This window comes from Bos indicus, chromosome 11 (genome assembly GCF_029378745.1).
Source record: "Bos indicus isolate NIAB-ARS_2022 breed Sahiwal x Tharparkar chromosome 11, NIAB-ARS_B.indTharparkar_mat_pri_1.0, whole genome shotgun sequence".
In the NCBI taxonomy this organism is placed as follows: domain Eukaryota; kingdom Metazoa; phylum Chordata; class Mammalia; order Artiodactyla; family Bovidae; genus Bos; species Bos indicus.
The window spans coordinates 21,283,261-21,299,142 of record NC_091770.1 but is presented as its reverse complement, the minus strand read 5'-3'; the positions used below and the strand labels follow the sequence as shown (position 1 = coordinate 21,299,142).

At 34.4% G+C, this 15,882-nt stretch overlaps 1 protein-coding gene across 3 annotated transcripts in view; it reads left to right on the top strand.

Moving 5' to 3' along the window:
- Positions 1-15,882, top strand: part of SOS1 (SOS Ras/Rac guanine nucleotide exchange factor 1) — a 131,217-nt gene that overhangs the window by 58,479 nt on the left and 56,856 nt on the right. For all 3 annotated transcript variants that reach the window (XM_019970036.2, XM_019970034.2, XM_019970033.2), the window contains 5 exons: positions 1,513-1,677; positions 3,241-3,450; positions 6,350-6,493; positions 11,130-11,240; positions 11,315-11,413. In XM_019970036.2, coding sequence (XP_019825595.2) covers positions 1,513-1,677; positions 3,241-3,450; positions 6,350-6,493; positions 11,130-11,240; positions 11,315-11,413 — 729 coding nt within the window. The remainder of the gene's footprint in view (positions 1-1,512; positions 1,678-3,240; positions 3,451-6,349; positions 6,494-11,129; positions 11,241-11,314; positions 11,414-15,882) is intronic.

Genomic DNA, 15,882 nt, shown 5'->3' with positions numbered 1-15,882 from the left:
CCAGCAAGAATATTGGAGTGGGTCGCCATGCCCTCCTCCAGGGGATCTTCCCAACCCAGGGATCGAACTCAGGTCTCCCACATCGCAGGCAGATTCTTTACTGTCTGTGCCACCAGGGAAACCCAAAACTACTGGAGTGGGTAGCCAGTCCCTTCTCCAGGGCATCTTCCTGACCCAGGAATCAAACTGGGGTCTCCTGCATTACAGGCAGATTTTTAACCTGCTGAGCTACCAGGGAAGCCCTACTCTGTAGTCTTACTTGTCATTTTTATTAGTCTAGTCAGTCAGTTGAATCTCTCCAGAACTAATAGAAAAAATAACTGCTGGAAACTTTAATAATGTTATTTGTATTTTATTTAATGACATCATTGATTAACTCTCACATTAAAAATATGGGTATTAGAATAATTAAAACCTTAATAATATTTCTGATATCAGTAATTTTTTACTATAATATAAGCAAAATGCTAATACTTTTATACATCATGTCTAAGTTTTATTATTCAACAGAGTTAATTATCATCATCCCCACTTTGTAGATGAGGTAACTGAGCAGAAAGTGGTTAAGTAACTTTTTGTCCAAGTTCACAGGGCTCTAAGTGATAGTGTTAGGAAATTCAAGTCTGGCTGGACACTTGTATGATTAAGACTATCAAAAAGTTATGTTTTGTCCTTTATTGTTTGAACAGAAATATCTGCCTGTATCTTACTAACTGGTCTGAGGATGTTAAGTGCAACTTACAGAAAATTACTAAGCTATTAGTTGTTGCACTTCTTTATGATTCTCTTACAGTTGATTTATAAAGTTATATTAGTGTCAGGTGAACAACGTAGTGAGTAAGTTTTGTAGGTTGTACTCCATTTAAGGTTATTATAAAATACATAAACTTATTTTGAAGTTTTTTCCTTAATTGGATTGTTTAGAAAATAGAATCTGTTTTCCTATGCGAATTGATCAGGCCCACAAAAGCCCATTCTCTCTTTGAAATTGGATAGTGGTACTATTTAATATGCCCTTAATGACCACTGTTGTCCAGCAGGACACAACAGGAATTTTTTTTCCATAGAAACAACTTAGATACCAGGAATGTACCACTAAGTTTTTAGGAAGTCCAGGTTCCTTTGGATAGAAGGATAGAGGTATAAGGATAGTAGATATTCCCAGATACCAATTAAAGGAAAAGAAACTTGTTTGTCATTATTAATTCTGGGTATTCTGAATTAGATAACAATGAGCATTTTCCCCTCCCACAGACTTGGGCTTCCCTTCCTAGTTGAGGGATTATCTCTATAGTTATCTGTACTTCTTAAGTATTTTACATGATCATAGGTAATTTTGGCTTACCTTTTCTTACCTTACATTTTCAAATAGCAATATGTGTATTATTCATAGATGTACCACTTTACAATGGCCTTGGTAAAAGTTACGCTAAACAGTATACATTTTTTTTAAATCAGCTTGTCAAATCTATAGTAAATAATTTTAAAAGTGCTTTTCTTTTAATTTTTCAGGAGGTCCTAGGTTATAAAATTGACCACCAGGTTTCTGTTTACATAGTAGCAGTATTAGAATACATTTCTGCAGACATTTTAAAGCTGGTGGGGAATTATGTGCGAAATATACGGCATTATGAAATTACAAAACAAGATATTAAAGTGGCAATGTGTGCTGATAAGGTAAGATACTGATCTATATGTTCTATTCTTATATTTTTATTTGTGACTTAAATGGGTGCTAACATACTACTCAGACAGAATAAAATTGTATATTGTCTGTTAGGTTATACTTTTAGTAATCTAATAGCAAAAACTCCAGATATCACTTTATCTAAATGAAATTTATATATAGAGTCCTAAAATGTGTTTAAATATGTCATGTAGCTTTTCTTTTCTGTATTGTTGCATGTAGGGTTAATAACAGTAATTCATCTCTTATTAGTGAACTTCTTAAGTTTTTATTTGGATTGGAAGAACTAGAAGATTATGGATTTATTTGAAAACAATTTTTGAAAATGTACAAATACTAAACTCTTGGTAGTTTTATTTCAGTGCCTAACTTTCTTTAGATACTGCTAGTATGGTTTTACTATGATAACATTAAGAGCAAACATTTATTGAAAGTTGAGCATGTATGTGACTTATTTCATTTGGTCCCTAAGATATCTCTCTACAGTAGATACTCTTATCTACATTTTATAAAAGGGAAACTGAAGTTCACAGAGATAAAGAAATTGGTTCAGAATTTTCTGAGATGCTTCAAAACCTAGACTTGAACTCCAGATCTAAGTCTAAAGCATTGGACTATATACTACCTCAGTATTTTTATTTAATAAAAATGATCTTTCAAAAAAGAAAATATTTTCTAATGAAGTATTTCATCCCCTTTTTTCTGTCATTGATTTGAAATATTCTTTCTGGTTACCTAATCCCGTTAAATATATGTTAGTATTTATTGTTCTTTCAGAATGTGAAAATCACCTGACCTGAAGGATTTCAAATTTTTTATTTTTTAATGAATAAGTATTTTATTTTAAAAGAGTAAATGAATATAAAATATTTGATGCTTTTAAATGAATTGATAAATAAAATATTTCTGAGTATGTATATAGCTCACAGAGAAGAGATGCAAGTGAAGCATAAAATGAGGCTGTAGATTTGATGAAAGGGTACTTATATTTGTGAAACAAGCAGAAAGTGATACAAGGTAAAATCTTATTTTATTGTTATAGGGATAATGATGTAGAAGTACACAGGAGGGAAAAGATGAGGTTTAGCAAGAGGAGGAAGAGGAGGAGGAGGAGTAGAAGAAGACTTCTTGGGGAAAAAAATGGGACTTATTTTGATCAATCACCAGAAACCTGGGAGTTATTCACATATGAGTTATGTGAGGCCCTGGAATGAAATGGTGATGCCAAGGGTATGAAACAGAGGAAACTAAGAGAGAAATCCAAGACAAGATTTGGGAACAAAATAGAAGTACTAGATTAACAAGAGAGACAGACAGACAGACAGATACTAGTATTGACAGAGAACTTAGAAGAGGCAGTTTGTGATACCGGATGTAAAATTTTGTCTTAGAGAAGCTGTAGAGGGAGCAGTAGCATTATATCCAAGAAGAGGTTATTGTGTGTCTGTTTATTGTCATTTAAGAACTGTATTCAAATAACAGATTTTGTTTAACTTCAAATTTGACTATAGATTCATATTTTATTATAGTTTTTTATATCTCTGACTATGCAGGTATTAATGGATATGTTTCATCAAGATGTGGAAGATATAAATATATTATCTTTAACTGATGAAGAGCCTTCCACCTCAGGAGAGCAGACTTACTATGATTTGGTAAAAGCATTTATGGCAGAAATTCGACAATACATAAGGGAACTTAATTTAATTATAAAAGTTTTTAGAGAGCCCTTTGTCTCCAATTCAAAATTGTTTTCAGCTAATGTGAGTATCATTGTGTGAATGTATATCATTACATGTGTTGTTAATTTTACATGACCACTCAAATTTGAATTTGTATAGTTCATGACTGCTAATTTGTCCATTTTTTAAAAGTTGTAGGGTTTAATTTATCATGACTATGATCACAAATGAAGTTGCTACAACAGTTTTAATTTATTTTTTAATTTTGAGGGAAATTGCTTTACAACGTTATTTTGGTTTTTGCCACACAATACAAATCAGCCATAGTTATACATATATCTGCTCCCTGTTGAGCCTCTCTCCCCTCCCCCAGCCACAGCAGTTTTGATTAACCACCAGAAATTAAAAGACAAAATCTAAGCTAGATTGATTATGTAAGTATAAATGAATTCACAGAATCTTCCACGAGTTCCAGAGAATAAAGCATCTTGTTTAGGTGGAAGATTTCTGTGTTTAATTTGACTCATTTGCATCATTGAACCAACACTGCATCAGTGCTGCCTATATTGTTAGATGCCATACTTGGCAATGGAGATTCAAGATAAATCAAAAACTATTTACTTTTCTCAAGTACAATCTAGTCAAGACAGAGATGTCAACTCTAAATTGCAATACAGTACTAATTACCATAACAGAAGTATGTGCTAATGTGCTATGTGCTGATTACCATAACAGAAGTATGACAACAGTATTTTGGGGAGCACAAAGGAAGGAGCCAATAACTGGAAATCTAAAGGATTACTGATCTTACAGTAGTAATCAAACCAACCTGATTGGGTCCCGGAAAAGTACTAAGGAAGAATAGCTGAGATTGTCTAAGCAAGTTGCATTCTAGTAATTTCTAAAACTGTACCTACATAATCATGGATGACTGATGGAGAAGTGGTACTCACAACAGAGGCTGAGACGGAATGTTCAGTCATTGTTATGACAATGAGTGAACATTAAAAAATAAAGGAGTAAACGATGAGTTGTACAAATCTGTAAATATAGTAAAAACCATTGAATTGTTTACTTTCAATGGATGAATTGCATTGCCTATAAATCATATTTTAATGAAGTTGTTTAAAAAGAGAAAGAGATAAAGAGTAGACAAAGATATTCTTAGGACACAAAAAATCAAGAACCATAAAATTAAAAATTAATAACCTAGACTGCATTAAGACAAAAAAAACCTTTTGCTCTTCAAAAAGCATTATCAGAAAAATAAGAACATAAGCCACATATTGGTGGAAGCTACTTCAAATACATCTAACCAAAGGATTGTATTCAGAATATATAAAGAAATTCAGCAATTCAGTAATAAGAAAAACAGCTTGATACTTTTAAATGGGCAAAAAATTCAACACTTTATAAAAGAAGATACAACAGTGATCAGAAAGCATGTCAAAGGATGACCAACATCAGTAGTCACTGGTGTTAATCATTTAGTCATGTCTGACCCTTTGTGACCCCATGGACTGTAGCCTGCCAGGCTCTTCTGTCCATGGGGTTTCCCAAGCACGAATACTGGAGAGGGTTGCGATTCCCTTGAAGGATCTTCCTGACCCAGGGATCCCGGGTCTCTTGCATTGCAGGTGATTCTTTACCATCTGAGCCAAACCCCCACACATCTTAATAGTCATAAGGAAAATGCAGATTAAGAACATTATGAGACACTACTGGATACTCATTAGAAAAGCTAGAATTAAAAAGACTGACAATACTGGATGTTGAAAAGAATGTGGAGCAACTGCTTTTGGGAATGTAAAATTCCCACATTACCTGTGAGAATGTAATCTGGTATAAATACTTAGGAAAATAATTTGGTAATTTCATATAACATTAACCATAAATTAGCCATACTACCTAGCAATTCCACTACAAAATCACACTTGGGCAAAACATCAGTTCAAAGTTCAGAATAGACCAGTGGATTTTAATTTAATAATACAAAGTTTATATAGTTTCAGATTCTACCTTGCAACTAACCTTTAAGAAGCTACATATTGACTTGTGTAATACTGTAAAAAGATAATCACTCCATATATATGCAATGTCCAGAATAGGCAAATACATAGAGAAAGAAAGTGGATCAGTAGTTGCCAGAGACTGGGAGTGGGTGTGCAGGGGAAGAATGGATACAGTATTTTTAGGGGGGATGATGATTTTCTAGAATTTGATGGTAGTAATGATTGAATAGTTTTTGAATATGTGAAAATCGTTGAATAGTATATTTTAAGAGTGAATTTTATGATATATAACTTGTATCTCCATAAAAATAACTATGCAGGAAAAGGAAAGAGTATCCACAATTATTTGGATAGACTATTAAAATAGTCCTCTCTTTTCCAACTACATGTCTTTTAAAGCTAGATTTTCCTCATATGCTTTAACCAAAGCAATGTATCACAAGAGATAGAATGCAGAAATATACATGAAAAGCCAGCTATCTTCAATTAAGCTAGGAATTAGAGATTGTGTTAGAAAATGTAAAGCAGTACCATTCTCCTCACCAAGATTTTTGGTTGTTTAAGAGAAACTAGCTACTTTTCATAAAAGTACTATTTATTGTTATTTTTAAATGAATTAAATTTTTTATAATTTTCTTGATTTTAATGTCTAATATGGTAAGTGTAGTAAATGGCAATAGTAAATAATTTCTAATATAGTAAGCAAATAGAGTTTTCAATAATTTTGAAAAGTATAACGGACTCTTGAGACCAGAAGGCTTGAGAACCAGTGACCTAGAGCAATGTACCTACAAATTGTACTTCATTGCAAAAAGAATTCTTTGTCTTTTACTTGTATTTGTAAAGTTGTTAAAATTTTTCACTGTATCTGCCATTTTAAATTTCATGATTATAAAATGACTTATTGGTTCAAAATAAATTTTTTATTGTACAACCTAACTGAATTAATATGTTTTTCTTTCCAACAGGATGTAGAAAATATATTTAGTCGTATAGTGGATATACATGAACTTAGTGTAAAATTACTGGGCCATATAGAAGATACTGTGGAAATGACAGATGAAGGCAGTCCCCATCCATTAGTAGGAAGCTGCTTTGAAGACTTAGCGGAGGTGAGTACTTTAATTATACACCAAAAAATCGTGCATCTAGAAGGCCTAAATGCAGTTCACAGGCCTAGATTTAATTCAAATACATTTGAATAAAAATTGGAATATGAATTCTTATTTCCAGCTAACATAGACATTAACTGTTAGCTGCTCAACTGTATTGCCCCTTCCTCAAAGGGTCACTGTCAGCATTTGTTTCTGTTATTTCATAAAACTTAGAAAAAAAGGAGTCTCTCATCCTTTATAAAAACAAGCAGATCCCAAAGCTGTCTTCAGATCCCACAGTTCACACTTAATTGGCTATCTTATCAATGAAGAGGCCACAGAACTTGGACCTAAGGTCAGGCTACTTATGTTTCAGTCTAAACTCTTCTACTTATTAGTTGTATGTAACCATGGGCTATTTACTTCACATCTCTAAACCTCCCTATCTATATTTGTAAAATAAGGATAATAATAGGACTCGGGATTTTGTGAAAGTTAAATAACCTACCTGAAATATTTAGCTAGTCACCTTCATACAGCTACTTAATATATGATAACTGTGCATTATTATTTAGAAAAAGAAAATGAAGTCCAGGACCTAGTGGCATGGTGATAAAGAATCTGCCTGCCACTGCAAGAGACACGGGTTCAATCCCTGGGTAGGGAAGATACTCTGGAGAAGGGAATGGCAATCCACTCCAGTATTCCTGCCTGGGAACTCCCATGGACAGAGGAACCTGTTGGGCTACAGTGTATGTGGTCGCAAAAGAGTCAGACATGACTTAGCAACTGAACAAGTTCATTATTATTTAGAATAGGAAAATCAAGTCTAAGGTTTAGATGATGATCATAGGGGTAGAAAAATGGTGACCTTCTTGATACTTCAGCTGCTAAAATATACAAGTTAGCCCTAATAAGTTAGCATTGATTGTCATTCTGAAATTTCTCACTCTTGCTTTGTTCTCATTCTAAAATCAACTGTATCTTTTATTATAACTCAGGGTTGAGTTTATAAAACAAGACTTTCAGACAAAATAATATGCTGAGTTTAAGCTTCACTAAGCCCCTCAATGTTGCTTTAAACACATAAAAGTCATAAAGTATAAAAAGAAAAAAGGAATATACATAACTAAACTCAAAACCCACTCCAGTACTCTTGCCTGGAAAACCCCATGGATGGAGGAGCCTGGTAGGCCGCAGTCCATGGGGTCACAGAGGGTTGGACACGACTGAGCGACTTCACTTTCACTTTTTACTTTCATGCATTGGAGAAGGAAATGGCAACCCACTCCAGTGTTCTTGCCTGGAGAATCCCAGGGACGGGGGAGCCTGGTGGGCTGCCGTCTGTGGGGTCGCACAGAGTCGGACACAACTGAAGCGACTTAGCAGCAGCAGCCCCAGCAGCAGACTCAAAAGCAAGGATGTTCTTCAGCCAGAGGGAAAGTTGTACTCAGAGGAAAGTCAAGGAATACAAGAACTAATGGTGGGAAACAGAGTAGCAAATTTTATAAGCTATTGCATAATCTTAACACCAGAATGCTTTTTTTTTTTAACTTGAAGGGTGAACTAAACTTCTCAGTGCGTGATTCGGGCTTGTCTTCAGAAGATAAGAAAAACTAAACAACTTTGAAAGTTTGAAAGTGAAAACCCATGGAAGTGAAAGTCGCTTAGTTGTGTCCAACTCTTTGTGACCCCATGGACTGTAGCCCACCGGGCTCCTCTGTCCATGGAATTCTCCAGGCAAGAATACTGGAGTAGGTTGCTGTTCCCTTCGCCATGGGATCTTCCCAACCCAGGGGTTGAACCGAGGTCTCCTGCATTGCAGGTGTATTCTTTACCGTCTGAGCCACCAGGGAAGCTCAAGAATACTGGAGTGGGTGGTCTATCCCTTCAGGGGATCTTCCAGACTCAGTAATCAAACTGGAGTCTCTGGCATTGCAGGTGGATTCTTTACCAGCTGAGCTATCAGGGAAAACCTGGTACCAGGGAAAGAGAATGTAAAGTTTAAACAACTTTAAACTCTCTTTAAAATTTAGAAAAAATTTATAAGTAATAGCAAGCCGTATTTGATTTTTGAAACATTTAAGAAAATCACCAAATAACAGAAGTACTACCTATAACAGTGCACAAAAACTATAGAAACAATTTTTAATCATTTCTATGATAATAGGAAAAAATAATGAAACAAAGAAAGCAGTGATAATGAAAACAAAATACAGTCATCCTTCAGTATTCTTGGGGGATTGGTTTCAGGAATCCCCTTTCCAATATCAAAATCTGTGGATGCTCAAGTAACTTCATATAAAATGGTCTAGGACAGTTAGTCTTCTGTATCAGCAGATGTGGAAGACAGATACAGAGGGCCGACTGTACAGTATGATAAAATAAATCCAATTATGTCATGCTACTACATTAGTAACTCAGTATGCACAAACTGCTGAAACTTGCCTATTTAAAGAAAGTACTTAATTGTTTTAAGGTCTGTTTTATGCAGCTTATAAGTGAAAGTGAAAGTCGTTCAATTCGTATCCGACTATGTGCGACCCTATGGACTATATAGTCCATGGAATTCTCCAGGCCAGAATACTGGAGTGGGTAGCCCCCTAGAGATCAAACCCAGGTCTCCCGTATTGCAGATGGATTCTTTACCATCTGAGCCACCAGGGAAGCCCAAGAAGACTGGAATGGGTAGCCTATCCCTTCTCTAGCAGATCTTCCTAACCCAGGAATTGAACTAGGGCCTCCTGCATTGCAGGTGGATTCTTTACCAGCTGAACTACCAGGGAAGCCCTTATAAGACATATACCCAAAACAGAGACATAGAAATACTAGGTTGGTGCAAATGTTAATTGCTATTTCGGACCATGAATTTTAAATCATTATAACTTATAGGCTCAGGCTAAAATAGGAATCATTACAATGAGCACATTTTTGCCAATGAGAAATAAGTTTGTGTATTCCTGTAACATAAAAATCCATGCCTCAGGATTCGATGAACTCTTGAAAAGCATTTTTTGTCTCCTGCTGATTGTGGAAGTATATTTTCCCTGCAAAAAGTTGTCAAGCTGCTTGAAGAAGTGGTAGTTGGTTGGCAAGAAGTCAGGTGAATATGGCGGATGAGTCTTAAAACCACAAGGTATTCAGAAGTAAGCCCAATAAACATATGCAAGATTTTTGTTAAAATATTAAAATAGATTCTTAAGGAAGATCAAAAATAGAGACACAAAAGGCAACTCAGTTTTAGGATTATATACATATATTATTAAAACTGGGAAAGAATAATAATATAAGAAAAATATGAACCTCTTTATAATCTAAAACACTGTGTCCGGTATGATATATCTTAGGATATATTTTATGACATATCTTAAATGGTTGAAGTTTTTAAAAAATTAATATATTTCACATTATCATTAAAATCTCAACAAATAAGAAAAAGCATAGAAAATTAAAGTCATTCAGAAATTTCTTTAAAATGTTGGCCAAAGTAGGAATAGAAGGGACCTTTCTTAATCTAGTAAAGGATATCTATCAGAAACCTATAAAAGATACATTTAATGACCAAGTTGTAGGAGAATGCCGCTCACTACTTACATTGAGCACCCTAATAGAGATACTAGCCAAAAGACAGGAAAAGAAGAAATAAAATTGTTCTGTTTGTAATCAGCATAATTGTCTACATAGGAAATCCAGAAAAATGTATACTGTTATAACTATTAGGTAGGTTCAATATAGTTGCTAGATAAAAAACATATATATATATATATATATCTTTCCTTAAAAAAATAAGTCTGAGAAATAGCAGGGTAAGTTAAACATCGCATTTTCTGTCATTCACTCCTAACTTCTTTTTCATTCCTCCACTAGGTGTCCTCTTCCTCCTCATTCTAGAATTACCCTTCATAAAATTGAGCTCTTGCTAGAATCTTCAACACTATTTTCATAATAGTTTGGAGGTTTTGTGTTTTTATTTTTACCTGGAATAGGGCACAGGATGGAGGAGAATGGAGATCCTACCTCCTGAGAAAAATCACAATACATGCTCACTTTTTTTCTTCAGAAATCACCAGAACTAGTAGATTATAACCTTTCGAATTGTTTGGTTTATTGATGATGGTAAAACTTTTTGGCAATTTGAATTAAATTAATTGTTTTGTGAAAACTGTAACAGTGGATTTTAGGTGATATAAACAATTTACTTTCAGCTTGCAGGATGTGAAAGTAAGTCTACCACTAAGGAGTAATCATGAGAAAATAAATGCTTGGCACCAGTATTCTAAATGTGTATACTTTATCTGGTTATAGCTATCTATGCTCTTTATTATTCAGGCTAAATTTCATTTTCCAGATCCCAAATCCCCCCATATGTTTGTTCATAATACTCTACTAGAATCCTTTAGTGAGAGGTGTCATAATATGCTAGAATCCCATTACTCATCAGAAAAAAATTCATTTTCTTTCTTACTTGAGAATATTAGGTTTACTCTAGTAAAATTAATAGCTATGTAATTTTGCTTTGAGGCTTTAAAAAAATATGTAATTGTACAGTGATAGAAGTCTTCATAATTTAATCTTTCTGTGTTTATAGAGGTAGGTTATTTATTCTTTACCATAGAGAAAGATTATTTATGTTTTACCTTTTTTGTTTTTTAAGGAACTGGCATTTGATCCATATGAATCATATGCTCGAGATATTCTACGACCTGGTTTTCACGATCGTTTCCTTAGTCAGTTATCAAAGCCTGGAGCAGCGCTCTATTTGCAGGTATAGTAATTTTTAGATCAAGATATAAGATGCCTGTAAAGTAAGCTTAAAAATTAAATCACTTTGTTTTCTAGTCAATAGGCGAAGGTTTCAAAGAAGCTGTTCAATATGTTTTACCCAGACTACTTCTAGCCCCTGTTTACCACTGTCTGCATTACTTCGAACTTCTGAAGGTAAGAAGACTCTTCTACTTACAAAATATTCAAGTCTGATACAGTTTTTTAACCAGTTTATTTGTGAATCATTATGTGAGTGCTCATGAATATGTCTATATCTGTTTTCTTTTTCTAGTTAAGAACAATTATATATGAATCTACAATGCGTGTTTTCTCCAGTTTTAATTGTGAATTTTAAAGCAGTCATCAGATATTTTTATCTTGTGCACTTCTTGCTTTCATGGCCAGTTGTTTGGAAACAATCTTGGATTTGTGCATCCTAGTCTCCATCTTGGGACCTCAGCAGATTCAGGGACTTAGATAAGGGACCACATGTTGGATAATGCCAAAGTAATGAAGAAGATTAATCACCTAATTTTTGTAGTTTAAGTTTGCAACTATGTCTATAAAAACTACTTATTATTAGTTTAGATACAGTAAACTATAGTAATCCTAGTAAAAAATTTCCCATTTGATTATAGTTCAAAATACTCAATTTTAAAAGTACTGACAGAAAAGAAAGGATTTTGCTTTTTTCCCCTCTTTTCCTATTATGCACTGAAATTAACTAGGGAGAAGGGGAACGTTAGTCTGTATAAGTTATAATTCAATAGTGTAACTTAGTGATTTACTTTTAAATATCTTATGTAACTAATGATGTCTGCTTTGGATTATGGATAATATATCCTAAAAAACATCAAGTTTTCTCAAAAATTTTAAATAAATGAGATAATAAAGATATTTTATTTATCTATAATGAACTAGCCCCATAAAGACAAAATATGATATGCATTAATACTATTATTATTTCTTTAGCTTTAAAAAAATGTTTCATTAAAGAAAAATTGTATTTAATATCATGTTGTTATGGAGCATGTATTATTAGAAATCAGATGTATAGTTTGCAGGAGTACATGAAGAAATGGGCTCTCTATAATGAATCAATGGAATAGAAAGCCTCTAAAGGTAGTAAACTGAAGGAACTCTCATCCTTCCCAGGTCTTTCTACATTGTAGGAACTTGGAGTTCAGTTAGATTTCTTAAGCAGGACTGTTTGAATCAGGAAAGGACTGAGGAAGTTGAAGAACTTAATCACCAGGTAGAGTTATGGAGCTCTCAGCTCTCTATTCTAGGCTGCAAACAGAATACAATTTATGGTCTTCAGTAGTACAAAGTAAAGTAAAATTGCTCAGTCGTGTCCGACTCTTTGTGACCCCATAGCCTGTTGCCTACCAGGCTCCTCTGCCCATGGGATTTTCCAGGCAAGAGTACTGGAGTGGGTTGCCATTTCCTTCTCCAGAGGATCTTCCCGACCCAGGGATCGAACCCAGGTCTCCCTCATTGTAGGCATACACTTTACCGTCTGAGCCACCAGGGAAGCCCAGTAGTATAGGATGATTATTTTAAGAGGATAATCAAGAAGAAGCATTTGGTGTATAAAATCATTCTTTGTAAAGAATGACAAACCATAGTCTCAAAATGGATCATTTGCACACAAGTTTATTATATAGACCTTTTCTTCATAATGGCATCTCTAATAATGGGATTTTTTTTTACCTGAGACTGTAATGAAGTTCTGAAGGATTAAAGACCATATGAACCTTGAAGCAGTCATTAATCAATAAGTAAGAACAAGAAGCTTTGATGAAGCTTCAGAAGGTTATTAAAACCTATCTTAATAGTGTAAGAGAAATTATTTACTTCCCCAAATATAGGCAATTAAATTAAAAAAAATTTTAAGTTATTGTATTGAAATTTTTATTTTATAATTGTATCTATCAGCAATTTAAAGGTTTCTACTGGTAAACACCTGTATTCCTTGTTCATATTACTGCCTAAATTTCATTGCAAATTTAACAGTATATTGGGCAGGAAATTTTGCCCAATTAATTCCACAAATTGTCATGACTCCTTTTTATTCTGCCTTCTCAGCACTGATGTACTATTTGTGTTTACTGTCTTTCATTTCTATTTGTTGGCATGTTGCTTAAATTATTTTATTGAGCAGTATTTTCAAAGTGTATTCTATGGACTGCTAGTCCCATAAGATACTCTAGAAGTCTGGGGGAGGGAATGCCTTGGTGGGCCATTGGTTAGGACTTCGTGCTCTCACTGCTGAGGACCTGGGTTCAGTCCCTGGTCAGTGAACTAAGATTCCACGTGTTCAGTGGTCAAGTATATTTGGGAAAAACTGTATCCTTAATTACACTCCTAGAAATGTTCCGTATATATTAGAATATTAAAGGCTTTGTAAAATTGTGCAATAAAGCAATCTATATAAAACAGTCTAAAGTAGTTAATTCCCAAATTAATTAGGCCATTTGTTGTTGTTTAGTCACTAAGACATGTCCAACTCTTTGTGACTCCATGGACTCCTCTCTCCGTGGGATTTCCCAGGCAAGAATACTGGAGTGAATTGCCATTTCCTTCTCTGGGGGATTTTCCTGACCCAGCAGTTGAACCTGCATCGCCTGCATTGGCAGTCAGATTCTTTACTGCTGAGTCAGCAGGGAAACCCAAATAGGCCATGAAACCCTTAAAAAATGTAATGTATTTCTGGCGGTTACTTTGGAAAACTTTCATAGAGTTCTTCCATCAGAATAACTGAAAGACCTTCTAACACTTAATGGTCTTAAGATTTTTTTTCCAACAATATGATTCTCACTAACTCTAAATTTTTTTAATCTGGGTATTGCCATAATTCCAAGTTCCAATGTGGACTTGGTGATTTTGGACTCAACAATGATTAAATAAAATCAGCAGGGAACAGCAAAATCTTAAGACATCAGTGACAATTGGAATAATTTATCTATGGCATGGAGTGATCTTTGAAGGCTCATTGGACTAGATAGGAGTCTGATGTTTCTTTTCTGATCTTAGACTGGTAGCCAACTAGCTGAGTAGCCTGCAACAAGTCACCTCACCTTTTGAGCCCTGGTTTTCTAATCTGTGAAATGCTTATCTCACTGGGTTCAGTGCATGTAAAAGTACTTAACATACAGTAAAAATATAAATACCGAGTATTGTCATTACTGGAGACTTTTCTTCTTGTCTTGTAGGTTATCTTCAACTTAAACTAACATTTTACTCCCTTTGTGTTTCACCACTTACCTCCCTTTCATGCCTGCCGGAATTTGTATTCCATTTCTTTGTTGATCAGCTCAGATCCCTTCACCAGAAGCTTCAGTGCCATCTTTGATTCTTCTCTCTCCCTTATTTGTAGAGCATCATGGTTTGATTCCACAAATGAGTCTGAAATCCAGTCTGTTCCCCTGTTGCACTGGCATGGCCTTAGTCCAGACCCTCAGCATGTCTTTCCTAGGTTACTGTAGCAGTTTCCTATAAGGTCTTGTATCTCATGGAACTCTTGGTTTGAAAAGTGCATTTAGTGTCCTTGTGAACTGGGACACAAAGTCTAAATTCTTTAGCTTTTTTCAGCCTCATCTCTCAATACTTGGTGTTACTTACCTTATGCTTTAGCCATAAAAAATTTCCAAGCAGCCCTGGAAATGTCAAATATGTTCAGAATTCCTTATCTTTTTTTCTATTTCCCTGGAATTTCTCTTCTACCTCTACCATCCCCTTTCATCTGAGAAATTCCTGCTTATCAAAGAGTTTGTTCAAATGTTGATTCCCTGTCAAGTTTCCCTTTCTCTAGGCTGATCCTTTGACTAAGCTGCTTAATTTTCTTTATGTCTCTATAGAACATGTCTCATTTTTATTGTCTATCTTGTCATTAGAATGGAGCTAAACCCTATGTATTTTTGAATTCTCTTGCCTAGTAGTGTTTGGCATTTAGACATTTAATAAATGCTTGTTACAAGATGAATAGCAAAAATAAGGTAAGTTTTCCTTTGAATTTATGTTTATAGGAATAGTTTACCTGTAAATTGTATATAATTACATTTACTTTGGAAATTTAGAATGTCTTAAACTTTACAAATTCAGAAAATAAAAGTTTAGTTATTGATAGTATGACTTTAATGCCACTGAAACTGGAAAAAGGAAGTAACTCCCTTACCCGTCCACCTCCCCCACCCCGCCCAAGTTAGGAGTCAAGTCTTTGAAACCTTTAATAAACTTTTTCACATTAAAGTTCATTTAAAATCAACAACAACAACTTCCTTTGTATCCTTTTGAAAACCTTATTGCTCCAGTAATGTGATTTTTCTATGTGAAGATTAATTTGCTGTATTAAACAAATTTAGAGTTGTTTCTTGGGGCTAAGTATTTTGAAGGTTACCAAATCAGCACATTGTTCAGTTCAGCAAAAATAGTAACCTTTTCTTTGTTCTTTAAATATATTATTTTATCCTCTAAAGGTAAACTCAGACAAATGTTAGAAAAAATTATCCAGGATGATTTTGAGCAAATCAGTTCCCTAGAGAATTACCTATTCTTTTTCCAGTGCACTGGATACGTATAACCTAGGAGATATAAATTGTCTCCCTTCATTTCAAAAGCAGGTTCAAGTCTATATTGCGACT